The sequence below is a fragment of the Lucilia sericata genome, unplaced genomic scaffold (assembly GCF_015586225.1).
Source record: "Lucilia sericata isolate MDLA Ls3-8-SP2 unplaced genomic scaffold, ASM1558622v1 Contig004466F_arrow, whole genome shotgun sequence".
Lineage (NCBI taxonomy): Eukaryota > Metazoa > Arthropoda > Insecta > Diptera > Calliphoridae > Lucilia > Lucilia sericata.
In genome coordinates this window covers 13-24,138 of record NW_023997264.1, presented here as the reverse complement: position 1 = coordinate 24,138, position 24,126 = coordinate 13, and the positions used below count along the sequence as shown (strand labels likewise).

The 24,126-nt window shown below is 35.9% G+C and overlaps 1 protein-coding gene across 1 annotated transcript; it reads left to right on the top strand.

The window, feature by feature from the left end:
• Positions 1 to 12,578: 12,578 nt before the first annotated feature.
• Positions 12,579 to 23,382, top strand: LOC119615214 (serine/arginine repetitive matrix protein 2). The gene is given in 20 exon segments (XM_037971294.1): positions 12,579 to 13,557; positions 13,559 to 13,763; positions 13,826 to 14,280; positions 14,283 to 14,380; positions 15,893 to 15,946; positions 15,948 to 16,101; positions 16,104 to 16,500; positions 16,503 to 16,979; positions 16,982 to 17,691; positions 17,693 to 17,983; positions 17,985 to 18,674; positions 18,676 to 19,151; positions 19,153 to 20,425; positions 20,427 to 20,954; positions 21,316 to 21,320; positions 21,688 to 21,929; positions 21,932 to 22,350; positions 22,352 to 22,409; positions 22,412 to 22,432; positions 22,435 to 23,382. Coding segments are annotated over 20 exon segments (7,431 nt in total). The 5' UTR covers positions 12,579 to 13,197; the 3' UTR covers positions 22,953 to 23,382.
• Positions 23,383 to 24,126: the final 744 nt, after the last annotated feature.

Sequence of the window (24,126 nt, the reverse complement as noted above, 5' to 3'; positions counted from 1 at the left end):
TCATCTATAACACTGCAGAAGCGATGATTTTGACAAGGAAGACAAGATCTTCATATCAGTCAGATCGTCAGGAGCTACACAGCTGTAATTTCAAAGTTTATTATTCCTAAATAACAAAGCTTGATCACATTATGATGATGCAGCGTATCAAAAGTGGCTTGATTTACTCTTGGCCTCAAAGAATAACATTTCTGTTGGAGTGGATGGAAAAAGGTTTATTCTTCTGAAAACTTGTTTTGCGTAAGCTAGACATTTTTAAATATAGTATCTATTTTCCGATATTTTCTGCAAAATTATGTTAACTCATCATTTGCAAACTTAATATTTTCCCAATTGTTTGTTTTTTTTTTTCTCAAAAGTGAAGAAAACTTTAATTACAATGTGCATAATGCAGTGAAAGTTTAATAATAGTGAAAATTAAATATATTTTTTCCCAATAGATACACAGCGACCAACCGACAAGATAAACAAATTTGCACACACTTGTCAGTCAGTGAGTAAAGGTGCACAAAGAAAAAAAAACTGCTGACTCCTGCAGTACTACTAACAGCAAACCATCACATCAATTGCTTTTAAAGTTTTACACAACAAAATTTGTTTAAAATCATATAATACGAAATGTCTGACAGACGGACAACTTACTAAAAAGAGTTTTTAAAAAGTATACTTAAAAAAAAAACTTAAAGTAACTAACTATGAAATTGCAGTTTGCATAGATTTTGTTTTGTTAAGATTTTTGCATAACAAAAATGTTTTTCATAAAATTTAATATGCTCTAGTTTTCGTTTTTCTTTTTTTTTTTTTGCCTATTTTCTTCTATTTTTTGTTTTTCTTATTTTATCATTATGATTTTTCTTTTTTATTGAATTAATCTATATCTTTATAAAATTAAAACGTTACTGACTGATTTATCATCTCACACCCTAAAAGCCGTTTACATTATACCACAAGTAATATGATTTGTCAAAATTTCTGTGTACAAGATAACAGTCAAAACGCAATATGTAACGAAACCATTACACATGAGAGAGAATACGAACCTAGAAACAATAAATTAAATATTCAAGGACTAGAGTGAATTGATTCTGTAGGTTGTGAAGGACTATTGTTTGGTACTTTTTCATCTACCATCTATCTACTATCTATCTATCTATCTATCTATCTATCTATCTATCTATCTATCTATCTATCTATCATCGATCTATCTATCTATCTATCTATCTATCTATCTATCTATCTATCTATCTATCTATCTATCTATCTATCTATCTATCTATCTATCTATCTATCTATCTATCTATCTATCTATCTATCTATCTTATCTATTCTATCTATCTACCTCTATCTATCTATCTATCTTATCTATCTATCTAGCTATCTATCTATCTATCTATCTATCTATCTATCTATCTATCTATCTATCTATCTATCTATCTATCTATCTATCTATCTATCTATCTATCTATCTATCTATCTATCTATCTATCTATCTATCTATCTATCATCTATCTATCTATCTATCTATCTATCTATCTATCTATCTATCTATCTATCTATCTATCTATCTATCTATCTTATCTATCTATCTATCTATCTATCTATCTATCTATTCTATCTATCTATCTATCTATCTATCTATCTATCTATCTATCTATCTATCTATCTATCTATCTATCTATCTATCTATCTATCTATCTATCTATCTATCTATCTATCCTATCTATCTATCTATTCTATCTATCTATCATCTATCCTATCTATCTATCTATCTATCTATCTATCTAGCTATCTATCTATCTATCTATCTATCTATCTATCTACTAGCTATCTATCTATCTATCTATCTATCTATCTATCTATCTATCTATCTATCTATTCTATCTATCTGATCTATCCTAATCTATCTATCTATCTATCTATCTAATCTATCTAGCTATCGATCTATCTATCTATCTATCTATCTATCTATCTATTCTATCTATCTATCTAATTACAATGACGCCTAGCGAAGAAACACCGGGTAAATTGCTACTAATAGATAAACTTTAAAAACGTGTTAAAAACAACAAGTTTTCACTATAAGATTACAAAAAAAATGCACAGATCGTGTTAAAAAAAATCTCTCTAGTGTGTTTTATTAAAAGTCACAGAAAAAAATCAATTAAATACCGGAAAAAATTTTATTTATTATCAAAAACTTTTTTTATATAAATATTTATTATTTATATATTTTTAATTGTCATTATTTTACTTTAATAATTTAAATAATTATTTTTTTGTTGTGACTAAATTAACATAAAAATAATTATTAGAAATTTATTTTGAAAATTTCATGCTTCAACAATTATTTTGTGGAAAATAAAAAAATCTTATAAAACTATTATAATTATGAAAGCATTAAAAATAAATAAAAGGAAATGTTTAGAACAAATACTTTTAGCGTGTAAGGGAAATTTTTTATTAAAATTTCATAAATTAACATAAATATCGTTGTTTTATTATGAATAGAAATTGTAACGTATTTCAAGTTTCTTCTAGTTGAAATTTGTTTTTATCAACATATATTTTTTTTAAGAGGATTTACAATTTTCTTATAATTATTTCCAATCATTAACAAAAATGTTGCTTTTCTAAGTCTTCTGAAATTCTAACTGTGTTTGCAGCTTTTCTAAGTCTTTCATTATTTACTCTGCGTGTATGGATACACATGCATATTGTTCAGTGTTGCCAACTATAGACCAGACTATAGACTAGACTATATAGACTAGACTATAGACTAGACTATAGACTAGACTATAGACTAGACTATAGACTAGACTATAGACTATACTATAGACTAGACTATAGACTAGACTATAGACTAGACTATAAACTAAACTATAGACTATAGACTAGACTATAAACTAAACTATAGACTAGACTATAGACTAGACTATAGACTAGACTATAGACTAGACTATAGACTAGACTATAGACTAGACTATAGACTAGACTATAGACTAGACTATAGACTTGACTATAGACTAGACTATAGACTAGACTATAGACTAGACTATAGACTAGACTATAGACTAGACTATAGACTAGACTATAGACTAGACTATAGACTAGACTATAGACTAGACTATAGACTAGACTATAGACTAGACTATAGACTAGATTATAGACTAGACTATAGACTAGACTATAGACTAGACTATAGACTAGACTATAGACTAGACTATAGACTAGACTATAGACTAGACTATAGACTAGACTATAGACTAGACTAGACTAGACTATAGACTAGACTATAGACTAGACTATAGACTAGACTATAGACTAGACTATAGACTAGACTATAGACTAGACTATAGACTAGACTATAGACTAGACTATAGACTAGACTATAGACTAGACTATAGACTAGACTATAGACTAGACTATAGACTAGACTATAGACTAGACTATAGACTAGACTATAGTACTAGACTATAGACTAGACTATAGACTAGACTATAGACTAGACTATAGACTAGACTATAGACTAGACTATAGAACTAGACTATAGACTAGACTATAGACTAGACTATAGACTAGACTATAGACTAGACTATAGACTAGACTATAGACTAGACTATAGACTAGACTATAGACTAGACTATAGACTAGACTATAGACTAGACTATAGACTAGAACTATAGACTAGACTATAGACTAGACTATAGACTAGACTATAGACTAGACTATAGACTAGACTATAGACTAGACTATAGACTAGACTATAGACTAGACTATAGACGAGACTATAGACTAGACTATAGACTAGACTATAGACTAGACTATAGACTAGACTATAGACTAGACTATAGACTAGACTATAGACTAGACTATAGTCTAGACTATAGACTAGACTATAGACTAGACTATAGACTAGACTATAGACTAGACTATAGACTAGACTATAGACTAGACTATAGACTAGACTATAGACTAGACTATAGACTAGACTATAGACTAGACTATAGACTAGACTATAGACTAGACTATAGACTAGACTATAGACTATAGACTAGACTATAGACTAGACTATAGACTAGACTATAGACCAGACTATAGACTAGACTATAGACTAGACTATAGACTAGACTATAGACTAGACTATAGACTAGACTATAGACTAGACTATAGACTAGACTATAGACTAGACTATAGACTAGACTATAGACTAGACTATAGACTAGACTATAGACTAGACTATAGACTAGACTATAGACTAGACTATAGACTAGACTATAGACTAGACTATAGACTAGACTATAGACTAGACTATAGACTAGACTATAGACTAGACTATAGACTAGACTATAGACTAGACTATAGACTAGACTATAGACTAGACTATAGACTAGACTATAGACTAGACTATAGACTATAGACTAGACTATAGACTAGACTATAGATTAGACTATAGACTAGACTATAGAATAGACTATAGACTAGACTATAGACTAGACTATAGACTAGACTATAGACTAGACTATAGACTAGACTATAGACTAGACTATAGACTAGACTATAGACTAGACTATAGACTAGACTATAGACTAGACTATAGACTAGACTATAGACTAGACTATAGACTAGACTATAGACTAGACTATAGACTAGACTATAGACTAGACTATAGACTAGACTATAGACTAGACTATAGACTAGACTATAGACTAGACTATAGACTAGACTATAGACTAGACTATAGACTAGACTATAGACTAGACTATAGACTAGACTATAGACTAGACTATAGACTAGACTATAGACTAGACTATAGACTAGACTATAGACTAGACTATAGACTAGACTATAGACTAGACTATAGACTAGACTATAGACTAGACTATAGACTGGACTATAGAACTAGACGATAGACTAGACTATAGACTAGACTATAGACTAGACTATAGACTAGACTATAGACTAGACTATAGACTAGACTATAGACTAGATTATAGACTAGACTATAGACTAGACTATAGACAGACTATAGACTAGACTATAGACTATACTATAGACTAGACTATAGACTAGACTATAGACTAGACTATAGACTAGACTATAGACTAGACTATAGACTAGACTATAGACTAGAAGTGAAAATCTGTAATCATTTATATTTCTACCGAAAATCGATTTTTATATGAGAAAACTAAAATCGGCCGTAGATCCTTAATAATAACCCTCTAATTGCAAAACTATTGAAAATCTTTGATCACTCATGTTCTCCATCAAAAGTCAGTCTTTATATGAGAAAACTAAATAGGCCGTAGATCCTTAAATAACACTCTAATTGCAAAACTAGTGAAAATCTGTGATCATTCATATTTCTAACCAAAAATCGATTTTTATATGAGAAAACTAAAATCGGCCGTAGATCCTTAAATAACCCTCTAATTGCAAAACTAGTGAAAATCTTTGATCACTCATATTCTCCATCAAAAGTCAGTCTTTATATGAGAAAACTAAAATCGGCCGTAGATCCTTAAATAACGCTTTAATTGCAAAACTAGTGAAAATCTGTGATCACTCATATTTTCCATCAAAAGTCAGTCTTTATATGAGAAAACTAAAATCGGCCGTAGATTCTTGAATAACGCTTTAATTGCAAAACTAGTGAAAATCTGTGATCACTCATATTTTCCATTAAAAGTCAGTCTTTATTTGAGAAAACTAAAATTGGCCGTAGATCCTTAAATAACGCTCTAATTGCAAAACTAGTGAAAATCTGTGATCATTCATATTTTCCATCAAAAGTCAGTTTTTATATGAGAAAACTAAAATCGGCCGTAGATCCTTAAATAACGCTCTAATTGCAAAACTAGTGAAAATCTGTGATCACTCATATTTTCCATCAAAAGTCAGTCTTTATATGAGAAAACTAAAATCGGCCGTAGATTCTTAAATAACGCTTTAATTGCAAAACTAGTGAAAATCTGTGATCACTCATATTTTCCATCAAAAGTCAGTCTTTATTTGAGAAAACTAAAATCGGCCGTAGATCCTTAAATAACGCTCCAATTGCAAAACTAGTGAAAATCTGTGATCATTCATATTTCCATCAAAAGTCAGTTTTTATATGAGAAAACTAAAATCGGCTGTAGATCCTTAAATAACGCTCTAATTGCAAAACTAGTGAAAATCTGTGATCACTCATATTTTCCATCAAAAGTCAGTCTTTATATGAGAAAACTAAAATCGGCCGCAGATTCTTAAATAACGCTTTAATTGCAAAACTAGTGAAAATCTGTGATCACTCATATTTTCCATCAAAAGTCAGTCTTTATTTGAGAAAACTAAAATTGGCCGTAGATCCTTAAATAACGCTTTAATTGCAAAACTAGTGAAAATCTGTGATCAATCATATTTTCCATCAAAAGTCAGTCTTTATATGAGAAAACTAAAATCGGCCGTAGATCCTTAAATAACGCTCTAATTGCAATAGTAGTGAAAATCTGTGATCACTCATATTTTCCATCAAAAGTCAGGTTTATATGAGAAAACTAAAATCGGCCGTAAATCCTTAAATAACGCTCTAATTGTAAAACTAGTGAAAATCTGTGATCACTCATATTTTCCATCAAAAGTCAGTCTTTATATGAGAAAACTAAAATCGGCTGTAGATCCTTGAATAACGCCCTAATTGCAAAACTAGTGAAAATCTGTGATCACTCATATTTTCCATCAAAAGTCAGTCCTTATATGAGAAAACTAAAATCGGCTGTAGATCCTTGAATAACGCTCTAATTGCAAAACTAGTGAAAATCTGTGATCACTCATATTTTCCATCAAAAGTCAGTCTTTATATGAGAAAACTAAAATCGGCCGTAGATCCTTAAATAACGCTCCAATTGCAAAACTAGTGAAAATCTGTGATCATTCATATTTTCCATCAAAAGTCAGTCTTTATATGAGAAAACTAAAATCGGCCGTAGATCCTTAAATAACGCTCTAATTACAAAACTAGTGAAAATCTGTGATCACTCATATTTTCCATCAAAAGTCAGTCTTTATATGAGAAAACTAAAATCGGCCGTAGATCCTTAAATAACGCTCTAATTGCAATAGTAGTGAAAATCTGTGATCACTCATATTTTCCATCAAAAGTCAGGTTTATATGAGAAAACTAAAATCGGCCGTAAATCCTTAAATAACGCTCTAATTGTAAAACTAGTGAAAATCTGTGATCACTCATATTTTCCATCAAAAGTCAGTCTTTATATGAGACAACTAAAATCGGCCGTAGATCCTTAAATAACGCTCTAATTGCAATAGTAGTGAAAATCTGTGATCACTCATATTTTCCATCAAATGTCAGGTTTATATGAGAAAACTAAAATCGGCCGTAAATCCTTAAATAACGCTCTAATTGTAAAACTAGTGAAAATCTGTGATCACTCATATTTTCCATCAAAAGTCAGTCTTTATATGAGAAAACTAAAATCGGCCGTAGATCCTTGAAGAACGCTCTAATTACAAAACTAGTGAAAATCTGTGATCACTCATATTTTCTATCAAAAGTCAGTCTTTATATGAGACAACTAAAATCGGCCGTAGATCCTTAAATAACGCTCTAATTGCAAAACTAGTGAAAATCTGTGATCATTCATATTTTCCATCAAAAGTCAGTCTTTATATGAGAAAACTAAAATCGGCCGTAGATCCTTAAATAACGCTCTAATTGCAACACTAGTAAAAATCTGTGACCACTCATATTTTCCATCAAAAGTCAGTCTTTATATGAGAAAACTAAAATCGGCCGTAGATCCTTAAATAACGCTCTAATTGCAATAGTAGTGAAAATCTGTGATCACTCATATTTTCCATCAAAAGTCAGGTTTATATGAGAAAACTAAAATCGGCCGTAAATCCTTAAATAACGCTCTAATTGTAAAACTAGTGAAAATCTGTGATCACTCATATTTTCCATCAAAAGTCAGTCTTTATATGAGAAAACTAAAATCGGCCGTGGATCCTTAAATAACGCTCTAATTGCAAAACTAGTGAAAATCTGTGATCACTAGCATTCTCCATCAAAAGTCAGTCTTTATATAAGAATACTAAAATCGGCTGTAGATCCTTAAATAACGCTTCAATTGCAAAACTAGTGAAAATCTGTGATCACTCATATTCTCCATCAAAAGTCAGTCTTTAAATGAAAAAACTAAAATCGGCGGTAGATCCTTAAATAACGCTTCAATTGCAAAACTAGTGATAATCTGTGATCACTTATATTTCTTGCCAAAAATCGATTTTTATATGAGAAAACTAAAATCGGCCGTAGATCCTTAAATAACGCTTCAATTGCAAAACTAGTGAAAATCAGTGATCACACATATTTCTTACTAAAAATCGATTTTTACATGAGAAAACTAAAATCGGCCGTAGATCCTTAAATAACGCTCTAATTGCAAAACTAGTGAAAATCTGTGATCACTCATATTTCTTACCAAAAATCGATTTTTATATGAGAAAACTAAAATCGGCCGTAGATCCTTAAATAACGCTCTAATTGCAAACTAGTGAAAATCTGTGATCACTCATATTTTCCAAACTAAAATCGGCTGACTATAACTATAGACTAGACTATAGACTAGACTATAGACTAGACTATAGACTAGACTATAGACTAGACTATAGACTAGACTATAGACTAGACTATAGACTAGACTATAGACTAGACTATAGACTAGACTATAGACTAGACTATAGACTAGACTATAGACTAGACTATAGACTAGACTATAGACTACTATAGACTAGACTATAGACTAGACTATAGACTAGACTATAGACTAGACTATAGACTAGACTATAGACTAGACTATAGACTAGACTATAGACTAGACTATAGACTAGACTATAGACTAGACTATAGACTAGACTATAGACTACTATAGACTAGACTATAGACTAGACTATAGACTAGACTATAGACTAGACTATAGACTAGACTATAGACTAGACTATAGACTAGACTATAGACTAGACTATAGACTAGACTATAGACTAGACTATAGACTAGACTATAGACTAGACTATAGACTAGACTATAGACTAGACTATAGACTAGACTATAGACTAGACTATAGACTAGACTATAGACTAGACTATAGACTAGACTATAGACTAGACTATAGACTAGACTATAGACTAGACTATAGACTAGACTATAGACTAGACTATAGACTAGACTAGACTAGACTATAGACTAGACTATAGACTAGACTATAGACTAGACTATAGACTAGACTATAGACTAGACTATAGACTAGACTATAGACTAGACTATAGACTAGACTATAGACTAGACTATAGACTAGACTATAGACTAGACTATAGACTAGACTATAGACTAGACTATAGACTAGACTATAGACTAGACTATAGACTAGACTATAGACTAGACTATAGACTAGACTATAGACTAGACTATAGACTAGACTATAGACTAGGCTATAGACTAGACTATAGACTAGACTATAGACTAGGCTATAGACTAGACTATAGACTAGACTATAGACTAGACTATAGACTAGACTATAGACTAGACTATAGACTAGACTATAGACTAGACTATAGACTAGACTATAGACTAGACTATAGACTAGACTATAGACTAGACTATAGACTAGACTATAGACTAGACTATAGACTAGACTGTAGACTAGACTATAGACCCTCCCCACTAAATTGGCGGAGGGTATAAATATAAATATAATTAAAAATATCGGTGCAAATTAAAAAGCTTTTAATATAATTATTTTTAATCATGCATACAAATTACGCTACAGAAATTTGACAAAAGTTTGTTTTAATTATTTATGATATTTATAATGCATTAAACAAGTAATAAAGTATATTCGGGCGTGACCGACCAACAGTTATGAATATTAAATGTAATATATTTTTCATAATAAAGCATTTGTCTTCAATATTACCTTGTTCCGATACATTTTAGCAATTTATGTTCCCGTTTGGACTCTATCGTGTTTTCAACAGACAGACAGACAGACAGACGGACGGACATGGCTAGATCGTCTTAGAATCTAATATGGGTCTTAGACGAATATTTTGATGTGTTACAAGCGGAGTGACAAAAACAATATACCCCCCATCTTTTTTGATGGTGGGTATAAAAATATATTGTTTTTGTAACACATCGAAATATTGGTTATAGACCTTATTAAATTCTTAGACGATCTAGCCATGTCCGTCTGTCTGTTGAAATCATGATAGGGACCACACGGGAGGAGCCAGACAGTTGAAATTTCGCATAAATATTCTTTATTACTAAGGATTGTTTGGTATTGAAAATGAGCAATATCGGTCCAATTTTTCGGATAGCCCCCATACAAGAGATCCTCCAAAAAAAGCTTTAACGGACATAACTGCTTCAGAAGTACGAGTATAGCGATGAAATTCGACATGAATAAGTTTCATATGAGCCAAAATCTTTCTACCAAATTTTTTAAGGATTGGTCCATAATTGACCCTATCCCCGATATAAGGTCCCTTAAGAAAATTACAGTAACACTAATTACTGGCATAAAAATGCGAGTACAGAGATGATATTCAATGTAAACAAGATTTATATAAACCAAAATTGGTCTACAAAAAGTTATGAGGATAGGTCAATAACTGACGAGAGGTATCATATAAGATCCCCTTTGGAAAATTTGATCGGGAAAATTACTAGTACAGCGATGAAAATCTACATAAAATGTTTTCCTTATTTAAAATACGAGTATTGCGATGAAATTTGATATAAACAAGTTCTATATAAAATTAAATCTATGTAGAAAATTTTATAAGTATCGATTCATAATTGACGCATATTCAGAAAATTACTCATACGCTCACGGTTTAAAAATTGAACAAAAATATTTTGTTTTCAAAATTTATATTTTGTTAGTTCAAAAGAGCTCGGTCCATAATTGACTTCTAAATATCACCCTGATGTTTATAGGGAAGCATTCCTTTTACGGCATACGGTTTGATGGTGGGTATATGAGATTCGGCACAGCCGAATATAACACTCTCACTAGTTATTTTTCAAGTTGAACTTTAAATATACATTAGGGTTCTATAGTTGAAACGAAAAGTCGACTTTTCGACTTTTCGACTTTTTGCATTTAGTTAAAAGTCTACTTTTCTACCTTTCGACTTTTTTCATTTTATGAAAAGTCGATTTTTCGACTTTTCGACCTTTTTCATATATTTAAAAGTCGACTTTTAGACTTTTCGACTTTTAGTATTTTATAAATGGTCGACTTTTCGACTTTTTCCGACTTTTCGACTTTTTCCGACTTTTTTCGACTTTTTTTCGACTTTTTCCGACTTTTTTCGACTTTTCGACTTTTTTCGACTTTTCGACTTTTTCCGACTTTTTTCGACTTTTTTCGACTTTTCGACTTTTCGACTTTTTCCGACTTTTTCCGACTTTTTTCGACTTTTTTCGACTTTTTTCGACTTTTCGACTTTTTTCGACTTTTTTCGACTTTTCGATTTTTTACGACTTTTTGACTATTTTCGACTTATTTCGACTTTTTTTCGACTAATTTTTACTTTTTTCGAGTTTTTCCGACTATTTTAGAGTTTTTGACCTCTTTTCCACTTTTTTAAAATTTTCGACTATTTTCGACTTTTTTCGACTTTTCGACTTTTCCGACTTTTCGACTTTTTCCGACTTTTCGACTTTTTTCGACTTTCTTCGACTTTTTTCGACTTATCGACTTTTTTCGACTTTTCGACTTTTCGACTTTTATTTACAAAGTCGACTTTTCGACTTTTTTCATAGACGATAGTCGAGTTATCGACTTTTTTGGAACAAAATAGTCGACTTCGACTTTTCGACTTTTTCGATTATTCGAAAGTCGATTTATAGAACCCGAATATACATATTATTCCTTCAAATTTCTAAGAATTTCCAATACATATTTTATATAAAGTAAAAATTTTTCTGGCAACACTGTTCGGTCACGATACACAAATATGTACATTAAAATTGCTTTGTAAAATTGCAAAGAGTTTCAAAAACTGCTGCGGCCTACCTGGACTACCTTAGGGTGAATTTAACTTCGTGCAGCACATACATATACAGAAAAACTGCACTCTATGTTCCATTTGTTAGAAAAAAATATGATGGGAATTTCAATTTATAAATGAGGATTTTTTTGGAACTTCTAGCCTAAGATTGGGGGCATGAGTCAAAATTTGTCTGACAACACTGATAGAATAGGACATAGTGTCTGAAATAACACCAAGTCTACTAAATAATAGTACAAAAACAAGTCTGAGGAATAAAAACGGGTTCTTCGAATTATCCTTATCCATAAATAGTTTTTTTTTCTCCTAAAATAAGGCAACAATATTTATTTTATAACATTTTGCTTTTGTATATGTTCTACAATTCAATACATTTCCTCCTAAAAGTATGCCTATTGCATTATTTCATAACATTAAGCTTTTGAATATATTACAATATGACAATTGGGGGTTTTAATTTGTTGTTGCTTTTCTATACATGCACATAAAAAAAGAAGAAGAATCATTAAAAGTAGCAGAAATTTTTTAGACGCGATTAATTTTGATAAGTTTTCAAATTACAATATCATCCCCCACAAACCTATTAAATAACATAAATTTTATAGAAAAATGAAATTTACAAACTTAATTACACTTAAAATATGAAATTTTATTAGAAAACTGTGATTTAAGCACTTAAAATTGCTAATGAAAAATTCTCTAACTCGTGCACGGTCTACTCTCTACTGCTACATAATTGATTGATTTTTTTTTGTAACCACACTGGTCGAGACACACAACTACACTCCGTATATTTTGTGCACTTGGAAAATTTATATTGTACATATTGAGGTGAAGATGATAATGATGATGATGGTGATCACGATGATGAGGTTGATGATAAATAAGCAATAACTATTACTAAATGTGTGTAGTGTGGTTGGAACACTCAAGTTTTGAATGAACAAAATTAAACCAAAATAAAATACCCATAAAAAATACAGAAAAAAATAAAAAATGATAAAACAGTGAATTGTGTAAGTTGAAAAACGATGATTTTTTTGTTTAAGTACTAATAATAATAAGTAAAGGATTTAAAAGATAAGAAATTGTTATTAATATAAAGAAAACTACATGACGGAATCGGACACAAAAGATTTCGACAGCGTTTTTGTAGAGAATGCAGCAGAGGTGGCCGCCGACACTAATAACAGCAGCATTGCGGTCGATTTGGAGGTCGTGAATGTAGTGGCCGCTGGTAATAACGGAAAAAACGACATCAAAGTGTCTGAAGAGGGTGTAGCCAAATTGACATTCGGTTTTCTAGACGATATGCAAGGTGGCGATAGTAGTTTAGAACCGGGAGAGGTAAAAACACCTCCGCCCGGTTCTAGTCCAGCCACGGTTAAGGAACATACACCTTCACGTTTGGCCCAGGAACGACCAGAGCCACCGGCTAAGCAATTATCCAAGGATACATTGGCTAAAGCTTTAAAAAACTGTATCACAAATGGAAGCGGAAGCTTGTGAGGAAAAAGTACGTGCAATTTTAGAATTAGATGCCAAGAGGCGTAAAGAGGAAGTAGAGAAACGTAAATTGGAGGCTGAAAAGCGTAGGCAATCAGGAGAAACAGATTTGGAATTAGAGCGTAAGCGTAAGGCTAAAGAAGAGCGTAAGAAACTAAAGAAATTAAAAAAGGGTAAGTGTTTTTTATTTATAAATTTAAAATAATTATAAAAAATTTTATTATTTAATCTTTAGCCCAAAAGGCAGCAGATAAAGCCTTAATAAGCGGCGATGAAGATAATACTGAAACAGCTCAAAGTAAAAAGCGTAAAATTAAAAAGGCCACTGAATCGGAAGAAAGCGAAGGTTTATGTTCTTCCGGCGCCGAAGATGATGATGAGCATGTTAGCGAAAAACAGGGCAATATATTAAATTCTGCCATTGCCATACCTTCTATGCCAGCAACACGTTATCCACCACATTTACCGCCTCCTCATATTTTAACAGAAGCATTTATGGGTGGTTTCCGTCCTATGAATCCTTTCATGCGTGCTCCCCGCCCTGACTTTTCGCATGGACGTGGTGGTGGTTTTATACCAAGAGGTCGTGGTGGTATGCGTGGTGGTCGTATGCCCTTCCAAGGTTTTCGTCCACCCTTTTTTGCAGGCGTTGGTAATAGTGGCGGTGCAGCTCCTAATTTAATGTTCCTCATGGTTCGCATGGTCTTCAGCAACAACGTCATCATCATCACCACCATACACCGCCACCTAATCGTGGCCATTCACCTATACGGCCACCATCTGCGGATTTACAGTGAGTTTTTTATATATTTTAATAATAATTTTGGACTCATTTTGCAAAACAATAAGCTAAAGAAGTTGACAGCTAAAGAAGTTGACAGTGTTTATTTATTAAAAAGAATGCAAAAAAGTAAAGTCTTTAAATGACTTTATTTTGGAAGAGAAACTAAATTATTTAGATTAGTAGATAGTAGATAGATCAGATAGATAGATAGAGATGATAGATAGATAGATATAGATAGATAGATAGATAGATAGATAGATATATAGATAGATAGATAGATAGATAGATAGATAGATAGATAGCTCGCTCGCTAGCTCGCTCGCTAGATAGCTCGTCCTCGCTCGCTCGTCTAGCTCGCTCGCTCTCTCGCTCGCTCGCTCGTCTCGCTCGCTCTCTCGCTCGCTCGCTCGCTCGCGCTCGCTCGCTCGCTCGCTCGCGCTCGCTCTCTCGCTCGCTCGCTCGCTCGCTCGCTCGCTCGCCTCGCTCGCTCGCTCGCTCCTCTCGCTCGCTCGCTCGCTCGCTCGCTCGCTCGCTCGCTCTCTCGCTCGCTCGCTCGCTAGCTCGCTCGCTCGCTCGCTCGCTCGCTCCGCTCGCTGCTCGCTCGCTCGCTCGCTCGCTCGCTCGCTCGCTCGCTCCTCGCTCGCTCGCTCGCTCTCTCGCTCGCTCGCTCGCTCGCTCGCTCGCTCGCTCGCTCGCTCGCTCGCTCGCTCGCTCGCTCGCTCGCTCGCTCGCTCGCTCGCTCGCTCGCTCGCTCGCTCGCTCGCTCGCTCGCTCGCTCGCTCGCTCGCTCGCTCGCTCGCTCGCTCGCTCGCTCGCTCGCTCGCTCGCTCGCTCGCTCGCTCGCTCGCTCGCTCGCTCGCTCGCTCGCTCGCTCGCTCGCTCGCTCGCTCGCTCGCTCGCTCGCTCGCTCGCTCGCTCGCTCGCTCGCTCGCTCGCTCGCTCGCTCGCTCGCTCGCTCGCTCGCTCGCTGCTCGCTCGCTCGCTCGCTCGCTCGCTCGCTCGCTCGCTCGCTCGCTCGCTCCTCGCTCGCTCGCTCGCTCGCTCGCTCGCTCGCTCGCTCGCTCGCTCGCTCGCTCGCTCGCTAGCTCGCTCGCTCGCTCGCTCGCTCGCTCGCTCGCTCGCTCGCTCGCTCGCTCGCTCGCTCGCTCGCTCGCTCGCTCGCTCCTAGCTCGCTCGCTCGCTCGCTCGCTCGCTCGCTCGCTCGCTCGCTCGCTCGCTCGCTCGCTCGCTCGCTCGCTCCTCGCTCGCTCGCTCGCTCGCTCGCTCGCTCGGTCGCTCGCTCCGCTCGCTCGCTCGCTCGCTCGCTCGCTGCTCGCTCGCTCGCTCGCTCGCTCGCTCGCTCCTCGCTCGCTCCTCTCTCGCTCGCTCGCTCCTCGCTCGCTCGCTCGCTCGCTCGCCTACGCCTCGCTCGCCGCTCTCCCCCTCTTCCTCTGCCCCTTTCGCCGCCTCCCCCGCTGGTTTCTTCTGCTTTCTCCTTCGCCTTCCCCTTTTCACTTTTCTTCTTTTCTCCTTCCCCCCGCTGGCCCCCCATGTAAACCCAACCTTATCGTATGCATTTAAATATAATAGAGAACACAATAAATTCCATAACGCTTATTCAGACGCAAAACCCACACAGTTCAAATAAAGAGCCATCAGAAGAAGATTGGAATGATGAGAGCCCAGAAGCTGATAATAAACAAGATGATGATGATCATCATAAACATAATCAACATGAAACAAATACGTAAAAAAGACAAAAAAGCACAAATCACTCTCGAAAGAAAAGAAAAAGTCGAAAAAACATAAAACAAAAGATTCTAAAAAATCAAAAAGGCATCGGAAAACCCTGTCTACATCATCGCTAACAGGGAAACATAAGAAAACATCAAATAAATCGAGTAGAAGAAAAATTGAAAAAATACGTAAATCCTATGGATCATCGAATAGATCAACACCCACGCAGCAGCAGCAACACGAACATTCTTCAGAGGATACAGAGATAACAAATCAGAATTTGCGGGATGGGTTAGAGAAAGAGGAGCATCCAGAGAAAGACCTGGGGGAAAAAATGCCCAATGAAGAGGAAATACGAAATAAAGTGGAAAATATTAAAAAAGAAAAAATTGAAACCACTGAATTGAAAATAGAGATTTAACTCTAAAGGTGAAACCTTTAATTATAAAAGTGGAACCTGTAGAAGAAGAAATGGAAAAAGTACAAGAGAAATCAAAAGAAAGTCAGGTGGCTAACAAAGGTGAATTGCCAGCAGCTTTTGATATATTTGCTGAATCACCCCCGACTACACCTGGTACTTCCGTATTAAATGAAAAATCCGTAGAAAAGAAACCAGCAGAAGAGGGTAGTGTGACACCACCCTTGCCGACCCTAAATGAAAACAAATTGCAAAAATCTTCCTCATTACAGAATGCTTTGGAAATACAAAAACGTATAGATAAACTATTACAACAAGATGATATCAAATTGGAGGCCATAGAAGCGGCTAAAGAAATGTTAATGAAGAAAACACAAAAATATCAAAGTACAAAGGAAAAATCAACACCCGAAAGAGAATTAAACAAAGTCATTGAACAAAAAACATTAGAAGAAACTAATAAAATAAGATAGCCGATTCGGCAACAACAATAATTCAAAAAGAGGAGAGTTCTACAGCAAAAGAAAAACCCAAGGCATATAAAGATAAGGATCCTATTAAAACATCCAAAGATCTTGATAAAGATAAAGAGAAACCCCGAGATGCTTCTAAGCAAAGAGAGGAAAAGGATGTTAAACTTAAGGATAAATCATCAACATCCTCTAAAGATAAATCCAAAGATGAGAAAAAAGATGATAAGAAAACCAAAAGCTATGATAACGACAAGGATAAAACGCGTCATAGTGAGAAGGGTTATGAGAAAGATAAAACACGCAAAGAAGTTTTGTCTACTTATCGTAATCCCTTTAAAAGATCCATATCACGTGATAGATTCTTTGGCAAAATTGATTCGCGACGCCGTACGCGAACCAAAAGTCGTGAACGTGATTTTATGACAAAACGACGTCTTTCTAAGGATCACAAACGAGGCGATAGTTCTGGTTACAGTTCTAGTAGAATATCCTCTAAACGTCGAATTAGTGCCAGTAGTTCCGCTTCAACTATACTCAATCGTTCAAAATCTGGTGAACGGGATGTAAAAGGATCTTTAGATTCTCTTAACTCTAAGGATCGAGAACGTAAAGATAAAAAGAGAGAAAAGACACCAGAATTGAAAACTAAACGTAAACGTTCTCTAACGCCTAAACGTAAAAGTGACAAAGAAAAAGACAGTACAAACAAAAACTAAACAGAATGAAAAAACTGTAACAGTGGAGTTAAAATCAACAACGCCACCACCTAAATCAAATAAAAGCCAAGACAGGGGTCAAGAAAAAGCACCCCTGAAGGAAACGAAGAAATCTAAATCTCCTGTTAAGCCGGCCGCCAAGAAGAGGCCACTTTCATTTACCCAAACTGAATTTTTGTTTCCGGAAGAGGGCAATGAAGATGATTTCATTATGGGCGATGATGAGGAGACTAATGATTCATTTAAAAACCTGAAATCACCCAGTGATAAAGAAGATAGTCCCGACAACCGATGATTATATGGATAATTGGGAAAATGATGAAGATGTAGATCTTGATATGAATTCAAATATGCCCACTGATATCTCTACACCAAGAAAATCCTCACCTGATATAACAGAAGAAGATTCATTCGTCACACGTTTCGTTAATCCCAGTCCCCCGAAGGATTTATTGCAAAAACACAATGAAACGGAGACAAAAACTAAAGAAAGTGAACAGAAAACTGAAGACGATACACTGCCTTTGACACCCCCATTGGGCTTGCTGAAAAAACCGTCAGTAATTTTAGAACCTAAAAAGTTACAAGAGGAGAATGACAAACAAACTAAAGACAGCCAGGAGGCTAAAAAACCAGAACTATTTGGCATGCAGGAATTATATGATCAATTTATAAAAAGTGTAGAGGCTTCTGGAGTCAACATGAAATCTAATAATAAAGAACAAAAACCCACAAATGAGGAAGATACTGCACAACAAGCAGATGTTTCATGTGATGATATAAATCAAACACAAAATCAAGGTGAAGATCCTTTATCTACATCATCCACCTCCACTTCATCAACAACCTCCTCTTCTTCTTCATCATCATCGGAAACAAATTCTTCTTCTTCAAGCTCATCTTCATCAGATTCTTCTTCGGATGACAGCAATGATGGTGACGAATTTAAAAAATCTGAAAAAACCTTTAATAAAGAAAATTAAACTTGAGGAAGATATAACATCTATAAATTCCCCAGTTGTGGACAAAAACTCAAAAGATATGGAAACCATTACCACTAAATCTCCCATAGTGGAAAGAGAACCGCGAACACCGTCCCCTTCGCCTCTACAAAAGAATTTTCTTATAACACAAACTCCACCAACGCCCATCTCTCAAAAATCCACTCCTAAATCAGATGTAGCCAAAGATTTCAAAAAACTTAAGAATCTGGAAGCGAACTTATCGCGCATACAAATGATGCGAGCCAATTATGATTCCAATGATGAAATCAGTGAGGAATTGCATAAAATGGAAATGTTATTCTTGCAAGAAAAGAAAATCATTTTACAGAAATACGCCAAGAACACGCCAGCCGCTGAAAAGCCCACAACTACTGTTGCTGCAAAAACAGTCGGAGAGTTTGTACCCGCTCTACCGACCAGTGATTATGATCTACTGCCACCACCGCCACCCCCCCGAAGAACCAAATAAAATATTTGATGCTAATCGTGAAGCCATTAAATTGACAATTTCTCCCATGAAATTACCCTCCAAACCAGCCATATTTAATGTAGCGTTAAATGAGGAAACCGAAAAGAAACCGTCGGAGGATAAAGATGAAATAGATTTCACTGAAAAGCTAGTTAAACCAGTCAAAGAAGTGGCCATAGTTAAGCCTATGATGGAAACTAAAGAGTCGAAGGAATCACGCACTAGAGATTCTCATCGTCACAGACGTTCTCCGTTGTATGCAGGCAGTCGTGAGAGACCAAGATCACCCAGCAATTACAGAGAACGTAATCGCAGATCTACTTCTAGAAATCGCTTTAGTCCTCAGCGTAGAGGCCGTGGCAGATCTCTATCGATAAGTCCTCCACGTAGAGGAATGGGTGGTGGTATACGTCATGGTTCACCGCCTCGAAGAGGAGCTGCTGGTGGCAGATTTCGTGTTTCTAATCGGAGATCTCGTTCTCGCAGTCCTCTGCGTCAATTTGGCAATAGGCGTGCTAAAGAGGGAAGTCCCTTTCGCCGCAAGCGGGGGCAGCAGCAGGATTTGCAACCGCATTACAAAAAGTTTGCAAGATATCGTGGTTCACGCTCAAGATCACCCAGATCACCACAAGCAAGACCTAGATCTCCGAGAACTCCGCCACCTAGAAGACGTTCCTACAGTCCGGATCCTTACTCAAGATCACCCCTGCCATTTAAACCACCTTCACCGCCCATGCGTCGCAGTTTGTCTCCAGCGGATTCACCCAGTTCCCCAAGGCGTTCACGATCTCCAGCTTCACCGCGAAGACCGAGATCTCCCCGATCTCCACGTTCGCCTCGATCACCACAATCGCCCTTATCACCACGTTCACCCCGATCGCCAAGATCTCCCGATTCTCCACCCTCGCATAGATATGATGATCATAGATATAGACGTGATAGTAGTTTTGAAAGGCACTCTTCCATTTCACCACATCCTCAGTACTATGGACCAGACTCTTTGGCGGCGGGTGTAGCATCACAAGCTTCATCTTACTATTACAATGTTTCACCTAATCGTATATCATTGGATGCACGCATAAATATTGTACTCAATGCACCGGGTACTGGAGGCGATACACCACCAGCTGGTTATGAAGGTTACACAAACTATGCTCAATATGGTGGTGCAGCTTATATGTCTATACCACCACAACCCATGACAGATCCAGCTAATAATATGGGTTATTATCCAAATCCATATGTACCCCCTAATGCCATCAACACACGAGTCACATCATGCTATAACACAACCTAACCCCCATAACCTACAACATGCCACCCACCCCCATCATCCCAACATGCCTCCACATCTACAGCAACAGCCACATTCACCTGCTTACTCCAATATACCCACTATAAATAGTGGTGTCGCAGGGCCATCATCACCTCTGCCACCGAACAATTTTTATTATAACGATTTCAACATGTCGCATCAACCTAGCAATCCAGTGCTCAAAGAATTACCAAAAGCTCCGGTGGCTGTCCAAAAGGGTAATGTTTTGGAAATTGTACCCTCAAATGTGGAAACTGCTCAATCTCCTCTACAAAGTCAGAAATTGAAAACTTCACCAACTTTGGCTGACAGCATTAAAAGTCATATTGATAAAATTTCCTCTTCAATATCATGGAAAGATGAAGTCAATAATCGTCATGTTAAGTCAGCCGTAATGAAACTAAATCGTGGCGGTGAAAATGTAATGAGAAGCATTTTAAAAACGTTCCGAGGCAGCGGAGAAAACAGAGTAAGTAGTATACTTTAAATTAAATATCATAGCTTGTTTTTAAAGTTGTTTAGTTGTTGAAGTATTTTAGCTAGACAGTTAGCAATGAATTACCTAGTAATGAGTAGGTGACGTTGCGGTCTTTAAAAATTTTTCAACTCTTTGTCGGTGCCCTCTGGAAAGAAGACTATCATGAAAACGTTGAGGAATCGGCCTTAACCATCTTAAACAGAAAGGCGAGATACCTCAAAGTACAGTTTCTTGCATTCTCATTCTTTGTTCGGCCTGCATTTTGTTATCTCATGGAGGATCGCTAGGCTTCTGCTCTACGGCAACGACCTGTGGAGTGTATTCTCTCCAATGTCCAATCTTGATTCCTTAGCCTTAGTAAGATCATTGTTATCCGACAGAGATAATTTCCCCCAACTTCTGTGTCGCACTGGTTTCACCAAAGGAGTCACTTTGACTCTACCCTTCAGAAGGCCCTCTATGTTTACTTCGTTCAGTACCTGACCGTCAAGCTCAACAATTCTGGCATGAAGAACAGTAAGGGTAACATGTCATGTACTGTCCAACTCCCCAACATCTTCCACCCAGACCGTGACGTCCAGATTGTCCCTACCTTACAGGTCGTAGCCTCATACTGCTACGTTTCTTTAAAATAACTTTCTTGTATTTTCCTACTCTGAATAGGATTTGAACTCGAAACTGAAACTCATATCTTTATCATTCTTTATCTGTCTCCTTTCCACAGCAAACAAGAAAAGAAAAAGGTCTACTTTGAAGATGGCATTTATCCCAGCCGTGATAGTGATGATGAAGATCGCAAACTTATAGAATATAAAATACGCAAAAAAGTATTACGTCTGCGTAAAAAGCGAGGCATTGATGTGCCGGCCGCACGTGAGCTAGGAGAGGATAAACTAAAACTTAAGCTACGCAAACCGAAAATAGATGCAGCTTTAGAAAAATTACCACCACCACCACCGCCCTCAACATGCCACCGGCAAATCTAGAACAACCCATATATTTAAGGCCACCAACTCCAGTACCTTTGGTGTATTTCCATTTCGATTCGGTGGTACACTCAATGTATGTTTCACAATTGGAAAAACCCATACCACCCAGACTGTTAAATCCAAAATGTGTACCACCGGGAGCAGGCACCCCTGCAGCTGGTATTGGAACTACAGCGAATAATGCTGCTAATCGTTCACCTAATCTTAATTTGCAAGGTAGTGCAGCAGCTACTAAAAAGGAATTAACTACATTGGCAGCTTTAAATCGTGTGGGTAGAAATGAAAACGCTCTGAATTCGCCAAAAATGTTGGCAGATCCAAAAAGAGAAAGTCCCAACTCACAGCAATCGCCCTTAATGGCTTTAAATAAACCAGTGGTTTACATTTTGCACCCACTCAACATCACCGCAAATGTCTCCTTTGCATGGACCGGCCATAAGACATCCGCCTTCACCTATAGGTTTGTGGGTATGCGCATTAATATTTCATGCGTCTACCACCTTCACCCTTAACAAGAGCCAGCGCAGTACCGCCTCATATGCAAAACCCACCACCAAATATGGCAAACTTACCGCACGGCATGGCGGGTATGAGACATCCACAATATAATATGCCACCACCAAATTTAATGCCTCCAGGTATGCCTCCCGATAACAGCTATAATGCACATGGAGGTGGTTCACCATATGCAGCTATGCCACAACCACCACCAGGTTTTCATGGCGGCTATGGTCAAAGGCCCATGAATAGCGGCTTCTTTATGGGTCCTGCTGCAACACACACCATGCATCCACCACCGCCAATGCCGGGTAATTCACACTCTAAGGATAAAGAGCACATGTTACATCATCAGCACCATCACCACCACCAGCAGCAGCAGCATCAACATCATCATAATCCTCACCCGCATGCGCCGCTGCATCCACAACATCAACATCATCATCCTCAACATCAGCAACATAAACCTCCGCCTCCTCTGCCGCCCGCCGACTTTAGGTAATAGTGTGGTTGCTGCTAGTCCCCAGGCCATGATAGCCCCTATAATGTAAAAAAGACTGTTAATTGAATTAAAAGAAAAAACACAACCAAACTCTAAAACTAAAGCGTCATAAATGCAAACTTTTTAAAGTCCATACATGATAACATCCCAGTTTCGTACACACACAGCTGCAAAGTGTATGAAATTGAAAAAAAAAACCAAACCAACTCGTTTTGTATTTAAATATTTTGTTAATAATATATTTATAATTAAACTGAATTATTTAATTTATATTTTTAGTTTAAAACCTTACCACGACCCTTTTAAACAAATACAATTTTAAACTCGCCTTTATTTTCTTAGAGCTTTTCATAGATTTTTAAGATTTTAATTAAATATTTTAAATTGATTTAAAGTTCTTTTTAAATCCGGCTAGTTTTAGTGACAATAATTGAAATTGGTGTCATTTATTTAGTATTATTTCCAAAAACAAACTCTTAACCATCGAATATTTCTTTCCTCTAAACAAACAATCACAAAATTCTTAATTTTTAACGTTTGTTTACTTTTTCATAATTTGAGTTGTTTTCTAGTTCTTTTTTTTTTTTTGTTGATTTTTCGCCTTCCCTAAACATTTTGAAATTTTATTTTATTTCTATATTAATTTATCATATTTAGATCTAATTGTTTGCAAAATATTGAATAAAAAAAAAACAATACAAAATTTTGTAAGTGTTCATTGAATTTAAATTTAGTTTTTAGTTTTAACTATAAAAAAAAATTTATTTAATATTATTATTTTATTTTATCCTTTTTGTATGTATTTAATTCAATAGTTCTATAGTTATATAGATAAAACAAACAAACAAACTTACATACTTATATTATAAACACTTTAAAAAAGTTTTAAGTAGTTTTAAAAATGAGAAAAAATTAATGAACTTTTAAAGCAACAAAATTTAATTAATTTCATTAAAAACAAAAGTAATAAAAAGAAAACACGTACTAAAAATATAAAAACAAATTTAAATGTTTTTCACAACATAAACGAATGACTACTGCTGCTGTGATGAGAAAATGATGTTATGCCTTCACTGGTGACATTTTTAGATGGAGGGGTTTTTGGTGCTTTAGCTCCTGAAGAATGACTGGAAGTCTCGGAGGAATTTGATCTTTTATTTTTCCTAAAAAAAGA